This window comes from Notolabrus celidotus, chromosome 13 (assembly GCF_009762535.1).
Source record: "Notolabrus celidotus isolate fNotCel1 chromosome 13, fNotCel1.pri, whole genome shotgun sequence".
Lineage (NCBI taxonomy): Eukaryota > Metazoa > Chordata > Actinopteri > Labriformes > Labridae > Notolabrus > Notolabrus celidotus.
The window spans coordinates 29,426,879-29,442,786 of NC_048284.1; the positions used below are offsets into that span (position 1 = coordinate 29,426,879).

The 15,908-nt window shown below is 41.7% G+C and overlaps 1 protein-coding gene across 3 annotated transcripts in view; it reads left to right on the forward strand.

The window, feature by feature from the left end:
* The window catches only part of epha7 (eph receptor A7), a 118,162-nt gene that overhangs the window by 38,533 nt on the left and 63,721 nt on the right, over window positions 1-15,908 (forward strand). For all 3 annotated transcript variants that reach the window (XM_034699880.1, XM_034699881.1, XM_034699882.1), the window contains exon 5: window positions 3,008-3,343. In XM_034699880.1, the coding sequence (XP_034555771.1) occupies window positions 3,008-3,343 (336 nt within the window). The remainder of the gene's footprint in view (window positions 1-3,007; window positions 3,344-15,908) is intronic.

Sequence of the window (15,908 nt, forward strand, 5' to 3'; positions counted from 1 at the left end):
CACTTTGCTTATAAATAAAGATATTGATGCACAAGGTCGATTCTTTAATAATTGCTAATAACTTGCGCCTGATCACAGACATTGAAATTATTTCTGAGATATTTTTGCATGTTTGTATTTTAAACAATTATTATTTGAACTGAAATAATAATAATAATAATAATAATAATAATAATAATAATAATAATAATAATAATAATAATAATAATAATAATAGAGTTTATTTATATAGCACTTTTCCAGAGCAGGCCTAACAAAGTGCTTGTCTAAACAAATTGTTTTTAAACTGCTTTTTAAAAATATCCACACTGTCCACAGCTCTCTGTTCTGGAAGAAGACTGTTCCAAAGTTGTGGAGCAACAACCTCAGAAAGCACTGTCACCTTCAGTTTTTAGTGTTCAACTGGAGAAAATGATGTGCCATCCAAGTTTTTACACAATTTACACAGTCAAGTAAAACAGACAATTTAGAGACATTTCCAGGTTTCAAAGACATGTACAGCTGAATGTCATCAGCATAACAATGATAATAGACATCCTTAAAAGTTCTTATAAGACATCCCAGGGGGAGCAGATACAAAGCAAACAACAGGGGGCTTAGTACAGTATAAATCATGCATCCCAAAAAAAACTGACAAAAGGTACAGAAAGATTAACAGAACACTCTGTCGTCTCGCGCAGCTCTTCATACGTTGGATTTTCTGTGAGGAAAGTTAGAAAACTCGTCTTACTCAGCTCCAGTTCTGCGAGAGGAAAGAGAGTTTCAGAGTGTCGACGTTATACGATCCGACGTGCACTCCGTGTGAAGCATGCTGAGGTCTCAGGAGGAAGAAGGACGAAGCTCGCGGGGTAGCATGCGAGAGAAAAACAAGACCAAAGACAAAGGTCACGCAGATCCAGAGTGGGTCTAATCTCATTTCCCTTTGTTTGAGAAATCAGCGCTTTGATGTGTAGCACCTGAGACCACAACGAGACTGGCACGAGCAGAATGAGATGTTATCAGTGTGGTTGACTGTGGCCGTGAACATGCAGGAATAAAAGAGCCATGAGGTTCAGGCAGGGAGGTGGGAGGTGTGTGTGTGTGTGATTACGTGCATGGCGTCTTTGTGCACACCTTCCCTTCGTTCATGAGGAAGATTGAGAGCGAGGGTCGAGTGTCAGTGCCAAGGCTGGAGTCGAGTGGCGCTATCAGCAGTCACTCTCCTCCACTTCACCTGCCACAGGTGGCTCTTTCATCTTCCCCGTCCACAGTCTGTCTCTTATCTCCCCCCGATAATCATGAATATGGATGTCTGAGCGCGTCGAGCCCCCCGCTTTTAATGGGTGGAACAGGGAAAAACAACTAAGTGCTGTGTTAATGAGCCAGAATATTGTGATAGCTGTTTTGATGCTCTGCATATGCATGACCTGTTTTGTTGTGACAAATTTAATGAGTTGAGGGGTTCCTCCCAAAGATTACCTCCAAAGAAGACTTCTTATGAAAAAAGAGGAGTTTAAATCTCCCAGAGAACAAAACGAGGATGTTCATAAACAAAGAATACAAGTCATATAATCTTTACTGCGATACGGGGAGTTTATTTATTCCAACATCTGGGCTGTAAAAACCAACAGTCTGGAATCTGAAAGATGAAAGCAGCAATTTGTTATTCATTGTTTTACGAGATGGGATAATCTCTTTGCCATTATAAGAACATTTACAGGCAAATGGTTTGTGGTCCTGTGTGCTCCTGAAGCCGTGGTGCTGGTTGTTATAGTATGTCACCAGAAATTGTATCAGGCAGTTACAGAGCGGTGATAATCCAGGTTTAAATCTAGTCCATAAATTCCGAGTGAGTCCCTCTTGGAGTCTTTTTTGGAGGACATAAACTTTGAGTGTCCCGCTGTCTGTTTGATATACCTTCCTAAGAAAACTCACTGTCTCCAGCTGGGCTGGTTGTATATCTCCAGAGGACAGGAGAACGTGGAGAGTGGCTGTCTGTGGCTTCTGATTGCCTGCTAAGCATTTGTTTGACCATGTTACCATGTCTCAATCATTTCCATAACAGCTGCAGATTTTATGCTGCTAACAATCGCTATGTAAACAAAGCCCTCGGTCCATCTGGATGAATCATCAGCTATTTTTGCACGCATGAGTACACTGTAAAAAAAACATCAGGTTGTTTCAGATTTAAATTATGAGGCGGCCTTAAAGGGAAATCCCACAGTTTGTAAACCTTGGCTCCATTTTTAAATATTTGGAATCTAAATCACTAATATGTACTTCAAATAACTGCTCCTGCATATCTCTTCAGACAGAGGTTTACATTGTGTCCATTATGGGCTGTGTTAATGCTGATGTGACCCCCACATCCACTGGAAGTTCTTCTTTCTGCAGCTGACAGACTAACATTACTCCCAACCATAAAACATCAGTTTTAACACCATGTCTTTCTGGACATACTGTCCACTCTTCATCCTTTTGAATCATGAGTCATGGTTGTAAGTTCTGAAATATTATTACACGTCTGCATTTAAGAGGAGCTGATTTCTGACTTATGAAATCTCATGATCATCATTAGACTTCACAGCGTGCAGGATGGTGAGGGTTAGATGTTGGTGGAATAGCAGGCGGTGAGTCAGGTGGGTGTGCTCTGGCAGTAAAAATAAAGACATAAACACTGTGTTGCATGAACTCTGACTGTGAAATTATTTCTCCTTTGAAACTCTGGGCTGCACTCTTTGATTTCACAGCCCTCTAACGCTGACCTTGGTGCCTGCCAGAGCAGACTTCCTCTCAGTGTACCTGTACTCCTTTTTTTTCTGGATCTGAGTCTTATTATAATTGAGTGTGAGTCTCTGGCTCGAGGGCGGGAGCTGGCATGTCCTGTACCGTTTTTTCGTTATTTTCTTACTCTCTCTCTCTCTGAGAACAGTGAAAGCACAGATCCAGTCAATGCACATTCTTGGCTGTCACTTTCCCTGGCACCCAGTTATTTAATTCTGGCTTCCTCTGTGTCCACCTCTGACAGGACCTCCCTCAGCGCCACAGAACCTGGTCTACAACATCAACCAGACCACCGTCAGCCTGGAATGGGGCCCGCCGGCCGACACCGGTGGCCGTAACGACGTCACCTACAGGGTTATATGCCGGCGTTGCAGCTGGGAGCCCGAGGAGTGTGTACCCTGTGGGCCCAATGTGGGATTCTCCCCAGCACAGTCAGGATTAGTGGACACTTATCTGACCATCATGGACCTGCTCGCCCACGCCAACTACACTTTTGAGGTGGAGGCTGTCAACGGGGTGTCAGACCTGAGCCGCACGCAGAGGCTGTTTGCCGCTGTTAGCATCGCTACCGGCCAAGCAGGTAAGAACAAGATTTTATACATCATGTTGGCTCTGAGGGGTGAAAGCACTTGTTAATTCAGTCACTGCTGAAGGAAAAGTGAAGTTCTGATAGCAGGAAGGTCGACATCTTGTTGAGTAAGGACTCAACAGTTATGGAAACCAAACAATTATCTTATTTCCAAGAGTTAGATGAGGGGATTGACGTCAGTCTCATATCTGTGTGTTGAAAACAGAGCTACAGCTGAGAGGTAGATATGAATTCAAGATGCAGAGGGAATCTTTTGGCATGACTCTTTTTAAAACCCACAAACACATTTAATGCAAACTATGGACACGTTTGATCTTATTAGTCATTCTGCAGTCGTGCTTTCTCATACAGAGGTACCACATTACAGTAAAACTGAGATTTACTTCACCAACTATGAAGATCAAGGGACTTAAAACAACTTTTGTGAGAAGGATGGAATCAGGCCCAAAATCTGCCTCAGTTGAGACCCATTTACCTTGGTTTCAAACACTTGTGGTAGCAGAAGCACAATACAAGGTGTCAAAAACAAGATGGCAGCCATCTCTGAAAAGTTTTTCTACATCTGATCCCAGAGTCAAAGTGAAAAAGTTTCAAGTTTGAAACAGAGTTATGTATGCTTTATTATGTCTGTAGTGCGCTCTGTAGTTTACATTTAAGGGACTGGTCTATAAAATTGCTAGCCTCAATGCTAGGCTAACCATGCTCCACTCAGAGTCATGAAGTTTGTATCGATCTTCATCTCTGACTCCCAGACAGTAACTGAATAAGTTCATCTTTTAAGCTTAGGTAGCAGAATGTTCGGCTCCCGCCGGTCTGTGCCCAGCTCGGCTCTCGCTCCTGCTGAGAGCTCAATAACATGACGAGTGACAGTTTAATTTGAAAACCTCTCACATGCAAACTACAGTAATGATTCCCCATTAGCATTAATGACCACAGTCTGATATGATCCATAATATATCCAGATGAATTTAATGTGTGTATCACTACAGTGGCAAACACGATTAGCTTAGCAATGATGCAGACTCCCAGCGGTATCTAAAGAGCAAGTTCTGTATTTGCAGCTCGGCCTCGGGGGAATCGAACGTAATTAAAATGCTGTATTTTGCAGTGACAAACTCCAAAGCCTTTTTTATTCATTATTTCTATGGATCCACCCAACAAGATTCCTCTTTCATGCTCGAGCATCCATGAAACACAGTTGGCCCGAAAGACTGTTCTGACTATGGTGATTAAAGGAAAGTGCACAGAGAGCTCTGAAGCTCACGCTTGATATAAAACCTCATATTAACGTGAAATAAAGCCGCTCACCTGACATTTCTCGCCAAACCCTGACACGTCTCTGGAGGCTGTGCTTTGCTACCAAAACAGTTGATCAAACAGTCATTAAGTGGGTTTGTATCTGGGAGGGAAGGAGGCGTTTAGTTGACTGGGTGTGTGTGGGATGTAGCATTGGGGGATGATGCATTTCGTGCAGCTCGCTTCATGACAGAGACACGCGCTGGAATGTGCCGAGGGGTTGCCTGGCCAAGGACACAAGGATGGAGGGAAGAGGACGACCTGCAGGAAAAAGCCAGGAAAAAACAATTAACACATGCTCTTTTAGAGTCACTCATAATTACACGTGGCATGTTGACAACAGACAATTACTCAGTTAACCGTGTGGAATATTTTAGCCATTAGCCTTTGAAAGAGAGTGGCGTGCTTGGCCAAGATGGTGTCGTGTTTATTATTTTGAGTGAGTGGCCACCATTAAAGAGCTATAACACTGTAATCAGTGAAATTGGCCAGAGTAGGTCAGGTGGAGATCAATCTGTGGATCCATTTATTTAGTTTGATACTCAATCGTTACTAAATCAGCTGGCTCTCATTTTAAAATGACGGAGGTGTCTTGTTTCCCCCAGTCTAACGCAGGGCTCGATCGGACTTTTCTCTGAAGCACTATTTAGACCATGATGCAACACCAAACCCCTCTTTGAAACCCAGACTAATCAAATTCCTTCAGGGTTAGCAGCTCTTCAGTGCAGGGTGACCCACCCCATCTGTTCATGTGCCGGGTCTGGGACGTAATAAAACCTCCGAATGAAGGCTGAAATTACAGAAGATAGCAGTGAAAAGAATAAATCAAACGTGCAGATGAATGGCGGCACAGGTTTATTAGAGTTGTTTCATGCATGGAAGATGTGAGTGGAATAAGATTCTTAATAAGAGGTCAGTGTGGCCATAACTGATCTCTGGATGAATCTCATCTAATAGAGAAAATGATGCAGATTTCTGCTTGAAAAAACACACTCTTTAATGCCGTTACCAATTTGACTCTTTCTCTGAGGAGCTTTTCCTGAGCTAGAGAATGACTTTAGATGATTTATATTCTACATTGTCCCCCAAATCCCTCAAAATATCTATATGTCCAATAAAGGCGTCTAAGAGAAATCCCAGACTGATCAGGAGTGTGACGACGCTCCTCATAGGTTTAATGTGTCAAACTAACCATTGTTAAATAACCTTTGACCTGAAAGGATACCCCTAGGTGTTAGACATGGTTTTCATTGGCGTAAGCATTGTGGTTTCACCTTTATTCCAAGTTAAATTGACAAATATGTCTTATATGCAGGAACATTTCTGCTTTGAGTGCAAAAAGAAACGGGAGACATTGGTCGAAATGATATCCTAGAACTCATCCACCATGGCGAACAACATTTTAAGTTTTACTGTTTTCTTTAAACAGATAAAAGTGAAGTTGACAGCCAGGTATTGGACAACTTCTCTTTACTCCAGCTCTATTCTTGTGTCTCAAGTTGCTCCCAAGACTGGGAACAGTGAACAATGTCAAAGGAGAAAGTCTCGGCCTGGATATCTGACGTGGTCGTCCAGATATAATGCACACTAGCTTCATCCAAAGCTACTAAATACTGCCAATGGTAACTGCCATCAAGTTGCCTTTCTCTTTGAAAAAGGAGAGTGATTTGGTGAAGGATGAAGAGCGATGATAGGAAAAAAAGAAAGTTGTCTGAGATCATAATCAGAGCCTTTGTTGATTATTTGATTTAGGAAGCAGAGCAGCTCAGAGCCGGGACCCGAGGTCTGACAGACTTGATTGAGCTACATCTAAAACCCCTCCATGTTGCTGCTGGAGTGCAAGTCAATACCCGGCATTAGTTTGACTCAATGTCCGTGTGATGGGTCTCTCTTGTTTCCCATCTGGAGCAGACATTAGCTGCATGCTGCAGGGCTCATTGTCCTGCTCACTGGACCCTCACTGTGTCCAGAGCTCTCCGGGCAGTTAGGGAATGCTTGAGCGCTTTGTAATTGGAACATCGGAGCTTCCTAAAACAATCGGTCCTTCCTGAGCAAGCATGCAGGACCACTCATTAGAGGATGACTGCATTATTAAAGCTTTTATGGCTCATCATTCAGAATTGATTAACCTCTGCGTGGTGAGGTGCCGGAGCCTGTAGCACTGAAAGAAATTCAGAAAAAAGAGGCTCACTGCTCCATCCCTCCTCGTCTCCACCTCCTGCTTGATAATCAGCATGAACATGGACTCGTAGCTGGGGAGTGGGGGAATGAACACGCGGTGTGTGAATGCAGATGGTGATCCATCTGATGAGGAATTCACACCTCCCCTAATTACACCAAAGGAAATGTCTGGAGCGTGGCTGAAGCTGCACAAGGTGCTGAGTACTTATTGTTCCCAGAAACCTAATTACCTCTCAGCTCTGTCTTAAATGAGTTTAAGTACAGACTGCTGGTTCCTGGGCTTGATTTCTACGACTGCGTCGTCATCGCAGCATCTGAATAGAAATCTATCATGATCTGGTTTTTGCCGTCTTCACCATCGCCATACGCTGGAAGTTAAGAGTGTGTTTCAATCAGCACTCCATTGTGAGTCAATAGTGGCACACAGGCGCTCTCGGAGGCCCTCGGAGGCTCTCTGTGCCTTCGCTTTCCTCAAGCGCACTTGTAAACAAGGCCTTTTGTTCTTCCAGCACACTTGTGAGTGGGCACTGCTCATAGAATAACCATTAATATTTATTCAAGCTGCTGTTCACATCTCTGAGCCAGAAAAAACACTGTGGAGAAGGGCACAGAAATAGGATTTGAAATTAGTTATGGGAAAGGCAGCAGGACCTGCGCTTGTGTCTGTGTGTAGTGTGTGTGTGTAGTGTGTGAGTGTGTGTGCATCCAGCTCAAGACCATCGAAATGGGGTTTAGGTGCGATCAGCAAGAGGTATAAACAATGTAATGAGTGAAAGGAAGAGCCTGTGGAAATTGATTTGAATGTCGACTGCTTGTGTTAGCCAGCAGCACAAAGCCTGTTACACTCAGATAGCAGCTTTTACAATAGTTGAGATGTGCTTTAACGTATTCACAGGCTCTATGGGTGAGTCAGAGCAGAAAACAGGAGAGAGACTCAGGCAGATTATTTAGACCGCTGTAAGTCTGACTGGAGTTGCCTCAGAACGCCTCCAAGGCCGTGATCTTCATTCCAAAACACTGAGTCAAATACAGACATCATCTGAAAGGTTACATCTTTGTTTGAAGACCTGTTATAACCCTGAGTACATTACATATCTGAGTTCATCTTTCTCAAAATATCAGCCTGTTCTTATTCTCAAATAGTTTGAAAGGCAGCTTGGTCAGTGACCATTCAAATATGACCATCTATGTGACCCCTGCAGAGTCGTTTCTAGATGCTAACCTCCAGCGTTTTGCTCTGATAGTCATTTTAAAGTCACATGATGTTATAGACTGAACATACAGTCTTCCTTTAGAAGCACAACGGGGGGCAAACAAAAGTTTACTCCGTTGGTTACAACTGGGAGAATGGAGTTTATTCAAACTCGGGGTGATCAAAAGCAACTTATTTCCAAGTTTTTTAAACAGATATTTGAATCCTGACTACCTGACTGATATACGAGTGAGGCCACACTCAGAAAACAGTCAAAATTGCTAAGCTAAACACAAGATCAAAGAGTATGCAGGTAAATAAGTGTAGCTAAAGTTAGCAGAGCTAGCAACACCAGCCTTCAGTCCACCTAGGACTTAACGTCCACATGCCTGTGCTGGTTCCTAATTCCTCTGGTGGAGTGGTTATATGTCCGTTTATCCAGACACAACCTACATACAACTTTATCCCCATTTACTAGATCAACATACTAAACAATGCAGTGCTACGAGATGGCATCTGTCATCTGCGTTTGTTTAAATCCAGGTAGTAGAGCATCAGAGCGGTATACATTAACAAGAGCTCCAGCTCCAGCTAGTGGCAGGGGGCTGAACTACAGCTTAAACATTTGACCAGCATTTAGGGGTAATTATGATGCCCACAAGTGAGAGTTACGACTTTTTATGATTTAGTCTAGTAAAGTTATGTGTCAGTTATCTGAGTGATTCCATTCGTTAAAGCTCCTGTGAGAACCTTTCTATTTTTATTGACTTTGGCGCCCCCTGTGGACAAAGCGGTACTTCTGATCTCTTTGCTGATTTGCCCTGTACATAAAAACTGTGTGCTCTGTCAAAAAGTCTTCTGCTGCTTTCTTAAACATTTGATTACATGATTCAGTGTGAAAATTAAAATCAAGGTGGTAAGTCGTCTGGTCTGACACCTACTGCCTAAAGGTGGTTACAAGCGTTAAAAATGATATTATAGAAATTGTAAGTCTTGTTTCTGAAGGGCTTGTTTGCTGTGGTTGGTCATCTAATTTAACTTGAGTCTGTCTTATAACCAATCAAACTTTACATGGACTTAAAACTAAACTAAAACGGACCTACGAGGAGTGTTTTGGTTTAGTTTTTTCATTGAATGTATTTACTCCTAAAGCCTTGAAGAGTAAAAACTCACACCCTGCTTAACCCTCATGGTAACTTGTGTTTCATAATAAAGTTGTTTGGACTTGTCTGTTAAACATGCAGAGTTGAGTCTATGAAAGCAGCTTCAGACTGGCTTGTTCTGAACACCAGGAATGCCAGTTTTAAAACAAAAAAAGATAAGATAGAGTCATAATATTGAATTGGAATCAGGCTTCGTGTAAGATAACATTTCACATTTTTATTTTACATCAGAGGAATTTAAGAGAACAGCCCGCAGTTATCTCTCGTGTTTATTTTTAGCCTTTCTTCGTTTCATTTGTTGTGCAGCACTGTGTGAATGTTGGATGATGTTGAAGTCTCCCTCAACCTACTTAAACATTCAAAGAGAACAACGGGCAATTCCCTTCAGTACAATCTCTCAATGCAAGAGGAAAAAAAGGCATTGAGGCACACAAGAATGTGAGTTAAGCATTTTACTTTGATCTGAAAAGCCTCTGTGCCCTTGGATTGCGTGAGAAGCAAATATTTCAGTTTTGTTTGGCTGCTTCAGTCGGAGGCTGCTTCTCTGTCCTGCAGCACTTGAGTGTCTGGAAGACAGCCGACTTTGTTGCATGATTCGATGATTATTTACCTCCAAGATCATTTAGTTTTCACATGTTTATAGGTGCAAATTGATACCCCAGCCCCTCGGTCGTAATCTATACGACCACTTTATTGACACTTTATCATCACTAAATGGATATTGTTCAGCGCATTTGTGAAAGTAACACTTGGGGAACAATGAGGCCATTGATTTATCCCTTTTTGTGCTCTAATCTGCCATGGTGGCCTTAAACAGAAGGATTGATTGATTCTGAGCGGTCCCCAATGACCAGTGCCAGCCAGTGTAATTTTCTAGTTAAGCGGATCCTCCTTTGTAGCATTTGTCCCCGGTTTTACGTTACCTGGGAGCCCTTTCTTTTCACCACCACAGCCCCCCCGCTCCACATGCTCTCAGTAATTTGATGAGAGCTGGGCAAAGCAGTAAGATTCAACAGCTGCAATAAAACTGTGGTGGTCTCAGTGCAGCAGCTCGGAGCACTTAACCTGTAGCTTTTCTGTAAATGCCTCCTGATTTGTCTGTCACCCAATCCGTCAGCAATGAATAATTTTCATGGAAGGTGCACTTTAATTACTTTCCCATTTAAATGGCATTATCGTGGCCTATCTAGGTAATTAATCTCACCAAGTATCCTGTTTCAGCCTTTTATTGCTGGCAGACGAGCTCCCTAAATCCCCCTGAATCTGCCATGCTTGAGCGAGCCCTCCCTCATAGAAGCTGGCGTCGCCTCTTTCCCCTTCACTCGCTCTCTATCGCAGCCGTTGGACGGTCTTTTCTCTCGGTGCAGGAAGCCTGTCAGAGCAACGGGCTGTTTCAGTGCGCTGGAAAGGACACAGAGGGACACATCCATGCAGCGCTGCAGTCAAGAAAGGGCCTTGCCCAGCCGGGTTTGAAGGGCTGATAACTGCAGATGTAACGCAGATCTTCAGCACCTTGGATTTACTCTTAACGGCAAACTGTATGAATGGAATTAAGCAAACAATGACGTACCCCTGTTTGCAAGTACTACCTTCCTTCTCCGTGAGCTCCTTTTTGTCAAAGTTTGTCTGCAGTGGAAATGATCTTTAAGTGCCTACATTTGTATTCTGCGTATTGTTATTTCATCCCTACAGTCTGCATCCTGAGAGATGGAATCACAAATTCAAACATGTATTCAGTCAATTTTGCTCAATAAACACAGAAAATATTCTGACCTTGATTTGTTCTGAATGTAGACACATGAAAGATATATTTCTTGACATTTCTTCTTTGAACTTATTGAACATGTCCTCGAGTCTCTGCCTGTCTGCACATCTGAGGGCATTTCAGACGTGGCATAAACAGAAAAGCATGTGCATCTGCTGTCTGAGTCTGAGACTGTAGATTATATCGTACCCTTAAGACAATACTGAGGATCACAGAGATGAAGATCTGCAATAGTTCTGAGCTGAAACGTGCAACATGCAGCTACAAATCACACACAGGCAAAACAGTCAGTGTCAATAATAGCAAGTTATCAAGCAGGTGGAGTTTTTTCTCTTAAGTTAATTTTCTTTTGACATAAGGTTTAGTCCTCATGTCTGATACTGGAGCAGGATTATCAAACAGATCTGATGAACTTCTGTTGAAGTTTCAGACAGAGAAACTCTACAACCAGGGCTCTGCTAGCTGAAAGAGCTAAATGTCTATGAACAGGATTTAATGTTTATGTCGGCCTGTGAATGCTTCACTGCTCTTTGAGGACTAAAGAGTTAAATCATGTGCACATTTACGATATTCAGACATTTATTGGGACGTCGTAGCTAGCATCATGACACCGGGGCTGTGACGGGTAACATTAAACTGGTACGTCTGCTCACCTTCTGTAAGCTAGCTAACGGCGATAAATCAGAGTCACAAAGTTCAGTTGTTGTCACGTTACAGGTAATAATTTGACGTAGCTACAAATCAACACATGACTTCATCAATCTGCATCCTGATAAAAGTAGTCCAAAAAAGAAAAGTAGGATTAAAAAGAAGATCTGTATTCAGTCATTTGCTCCAACAACAAATGAGACACATTCACCACGGAGGGTGATGGTGCTCATGGGAAATGCAGTCTTTTGCTCTTTTTGATGGACTGATTCCTCTCCTCATCCTCATCCTCTCTGTCTTTTGAAATATATTTGTGAAGTATTTTTCTACAATTTAAAGTGCAAAAAAAAAGGGCAAATACAGCCTAAATAGTTATTTGAACACAAGTCCCACCTCTGAGAAGACAAATAGCTAACTAGCATTAGCTTTTCTGTACCAATGTTATATCTCAAACAGACAGTACACTTCTACTTTTTCCCTCTGTTGGTATTTTAATTGCATTTCCATTTTTCATGAATGTCTTGTTTTTCCCCACCTCTTCCTTTCTTTTCCCCTGCTCTTTATGTCTGTTTATTTCCACAGAAACTCTGTCTTCATCCTAGTTTGTTTGTGTTTGGATGCAGTTATTAATTTGGAACATTTGCAGAGAGAGATATTATTTCGTTCTGAAAGCTGTGAGAGAAGTTGCAACATTCAGATGTTTCGGGCTCTGTTGGGAATATGTGGAAGTTAAAAAGAGAGCGCTGAATCACATTCAGCTTCATCCTATAGGCTGTGTTCCCCCGCAGCAGACACAGACATGCCTTTAATTATTCAGACCTCTGCGCGCCAGCAGAGAGAGATTGAGGCAACATTTTCTCTTTTTTTGGCAGTCAATCTGCTGTTTACCTTCCACAGAGAGGGACTGGTACAGACCCTCACCTTTTTGGAATAACTTCTTTCTCTCGCAGACGTCAGCCGCTCTCATTTATCAGCACAGACTTTTGACAACTCTCTTTTTTTCCACAGAAGTTGGCCACCTCACAACTTTCCCCAAGCATTGTTACCCTTATCAATGTTCTTGGGATATTAAATTTGTGTGTGTATTTGGCGATATCCTCTAAACAAATAAGGATATCTCTGCAGGCATGAAGCAGGAAGTTCAGACATTTAAATGTTTGCCTAGACTCTGCAGCATGTTTACATGTTGGCGACAGGATGGCTGAGTGGTTAGATTGACAGATAACTAGTTCACGTCACAACGGTCTGTTAAAGTTTCTTTAAGCAAGACAAATAACTGTTAATCTGCTGCAAGTCTCTGTGGATGAAATGATCAGCTACGTGTCTTAAATGTGCAAAGTTATCAGGATGTCAGCATGGCTTGGATTATTCTGATCCCTCTGTCATCAAATCTGTCCAGAGAAGGAAGCAAAGAGACTCACAGTCTGTCCAGGAGGCTACAGCTGAACTGACCCGACCATCTACCTGTGGTAAAGGTTACTACTTAATGTTAAAACTACAGCTGATGGTTCCATACACTGATTTAGTTCAGCTCTGTTACTCAAGTCCTCCCTGAAGGGATCGTATTTCACTAATCTCTCTATATACATTATCCACTTATTACCTAGTCACTAAAGATACAAACAAGCACCTGTATAAGGTCTTCCTCCCTGTGACTTTTCCCCATTAGTATTTTCTTCTCACTCAACCAGTCATATAACTCTACCAAAGCTCACAATGTGTAGTGGTTTGTTGTTGCTTTGTGTCTGTTTTTTTCAATTTGTTAGACGTCCCTTTCTCTCAGCTCCTCGTGTGTTTTAACACTTCTCGCTTGTTTCCTCCTCTCCTCTCCTCTTCTTTTCTCTGCTGGTCAGACATTAACCATGAACCTAGAGGTTTTGTGCTCTCCTAATATATACTATGAGAGTAGTGTTTAAATATCCTCTATATTGTTTTTGTAAAAAATGACTCAAATAAAAACAATATGAAACATATAATGGTTTAGAATAGACTTAAGAGTCACTACCAGAACAGAATCAAATCAAATCAAACCAATTCATATCAAACTCAATTTTCATTTTGTTCTTAACAGTGTAAAAGCTAAATGGAAGAGCGTTTCCAGGAAATCCTAGTAAAATACAGTCATAAAAATATAGTAGTAAAAATATGTATACAATTATTTTTGTTATTTTTGACTTGGGACAGCTTTCTTAACCTTGCAATGGTAGGCACCAATGATAAACCCTCAGAAAATTAGATTGTGGTTCCTGCTAGCACAAAAAATGCTGTGAGTGGACATGGGCCCTTATTCTTCAAACGTCCAAAATAATGGCTTTCTGTGTCCATTTAGTTCTGGTTAACACAAGTTACATATGAATCCACACAGATATGTATAGCTTTAAATGTCCAGTTTTTAAGATCTTCCATTCGACTACATTCATTGGTACCCACCTGGCTGGTAACATGTTGTTTGCCTACACATACTGACCCAAACACTTTGAACATACAGTTTACATTGTGAAATATCGGCAGCATCGTATAGGCACAAAAACATCTCTATTAAGTTTGGATTAAACCTTGTGAGGTGTTGTAAGCTGTTGAAAAGACAACCTATCATGTCAAGCTTAGATAGTCTTTTACCATAGAGGTCATTGAGAGACCAATACTGAGTTTCTGTCATTAGTTTTTGCAGTTATTCTGGTTAAACTGGAGCACATTTAGACAAAAATAGTTGGATCTTATGTCATGAATAAATCAGTAATGTCCGGCCTGGTTTACAGCTGAAATGGTGCCTATCAAAACAACTGACCACAGGTCTCTGGATTTAAAAGGCACATACTTGTATACTTGTTTCCAACAGTTTTCACAGCTGTGAGCAGCAAAATGTAAATTTTCTTCCCCCTGTTCCAGTGTAGAGGTGAAAATATGAATATCTGGATATCTAACAAAATGAAACCATTTGTTCAAACATTTTTTGGGATGATTTGCAAAAACAGACTCTTGATATGTTTCATGTGTCTGTGTGGGTTTGGATCACATTTCTATGAATATGAACAGATGAAGGTGTGAGCTCCTCAGTCTCCCTCCTGCCGCCACCACAGGGTGACAGATCACGAGCTCAGACCATTCAGTCAGTGAAATTACAGACCTGAGGGGTAGTTGATGAGAAATGTCACTGTCGACCAAAATGGAACTCTAATATATTCCATCTCAGGTTTGTTGGACACTTATTAATGTCTCTCAGTGAGTGCCGCTAATTAAGGCAGTCAGTCTGCAGCGGCAGATGAAGCGTGGGACAAATAACAGTGTGACCTGAGAACAAAAGAGCAGCCATGAGAAAATACACATTTAGCTTCAGCGCACACAGTGTTCTCAGGTTGAACAACAGAGACCTCATTGTAGCAGAGAAATGCACCTGATAAATCATCAGGTTTTTTCACTGCTCGTTGGAAAGTTTCATCTCTATAAACTATTTTTAATGGAACAAATATAAATGATGAATGAGTTTTCAGCATGGTTGATGAAACTGTTAACATTTTTTATTTGCTGCTTGGCATTGGAAAAAAAACAACAACCCTATGTTGATTGAAAAAACATCTTCAGCTGAAATAACAGACATTTAAACCCCTCTTTGTTCAGGTCAATTCAATCTGATCTGAACTGGTATGACCTGTATCACTACATAAGTTTGTTTATTCCTAAGATTTTCACCTTCAAACAAACAAACTTGATGAATACATTGCCATATTGCAAGATGCAAGCCGTCAGATATAATGACTGGGTTGTTATATGAACTTGAATCCTGACAGGGTGAGCAGGACTCAAATGAAAGCAGACTTCTGCAACGATGTTTAGAATGCTAAGGAAAGCTAACGTTTTTGCCGTGGTGTCAACAGGCTGAGTCCGTCCCGCAGGTTGATTTGATGTAACAGGTGTGATCAGGTTGTTCCTGGTGGATCTTTCTCTGTTGAGACTTGATCAATGTCAGTCAACCTAAGCTGAGGCGGCTGATGCTCAGTGTTAGAGGAGGTCTTCTCTCAATCAGAAGGTTGGCAGTTTAACCCCAGCACTCGGGGGACTAATAAAGGGGACTGATAGTCTCCTTTATTAGCCTCCGCCATCAGTGGATGAATGTGGTGTGAGTGTGATGAGTAGTGTAAAAGCACTTTGAGACTAGAATAGTGCTCTTCTAGTACCAGTCTATTTACCATTTACCAATCAGAATTGAGTATTAAACACAGCTGGGTTAAGATGAGAATTAGGATTAAATAAGGCTCCTTTTGTGGTGCCATTATGTGGTCTTTTCAGTGACACTTCATGGATATGTAAACA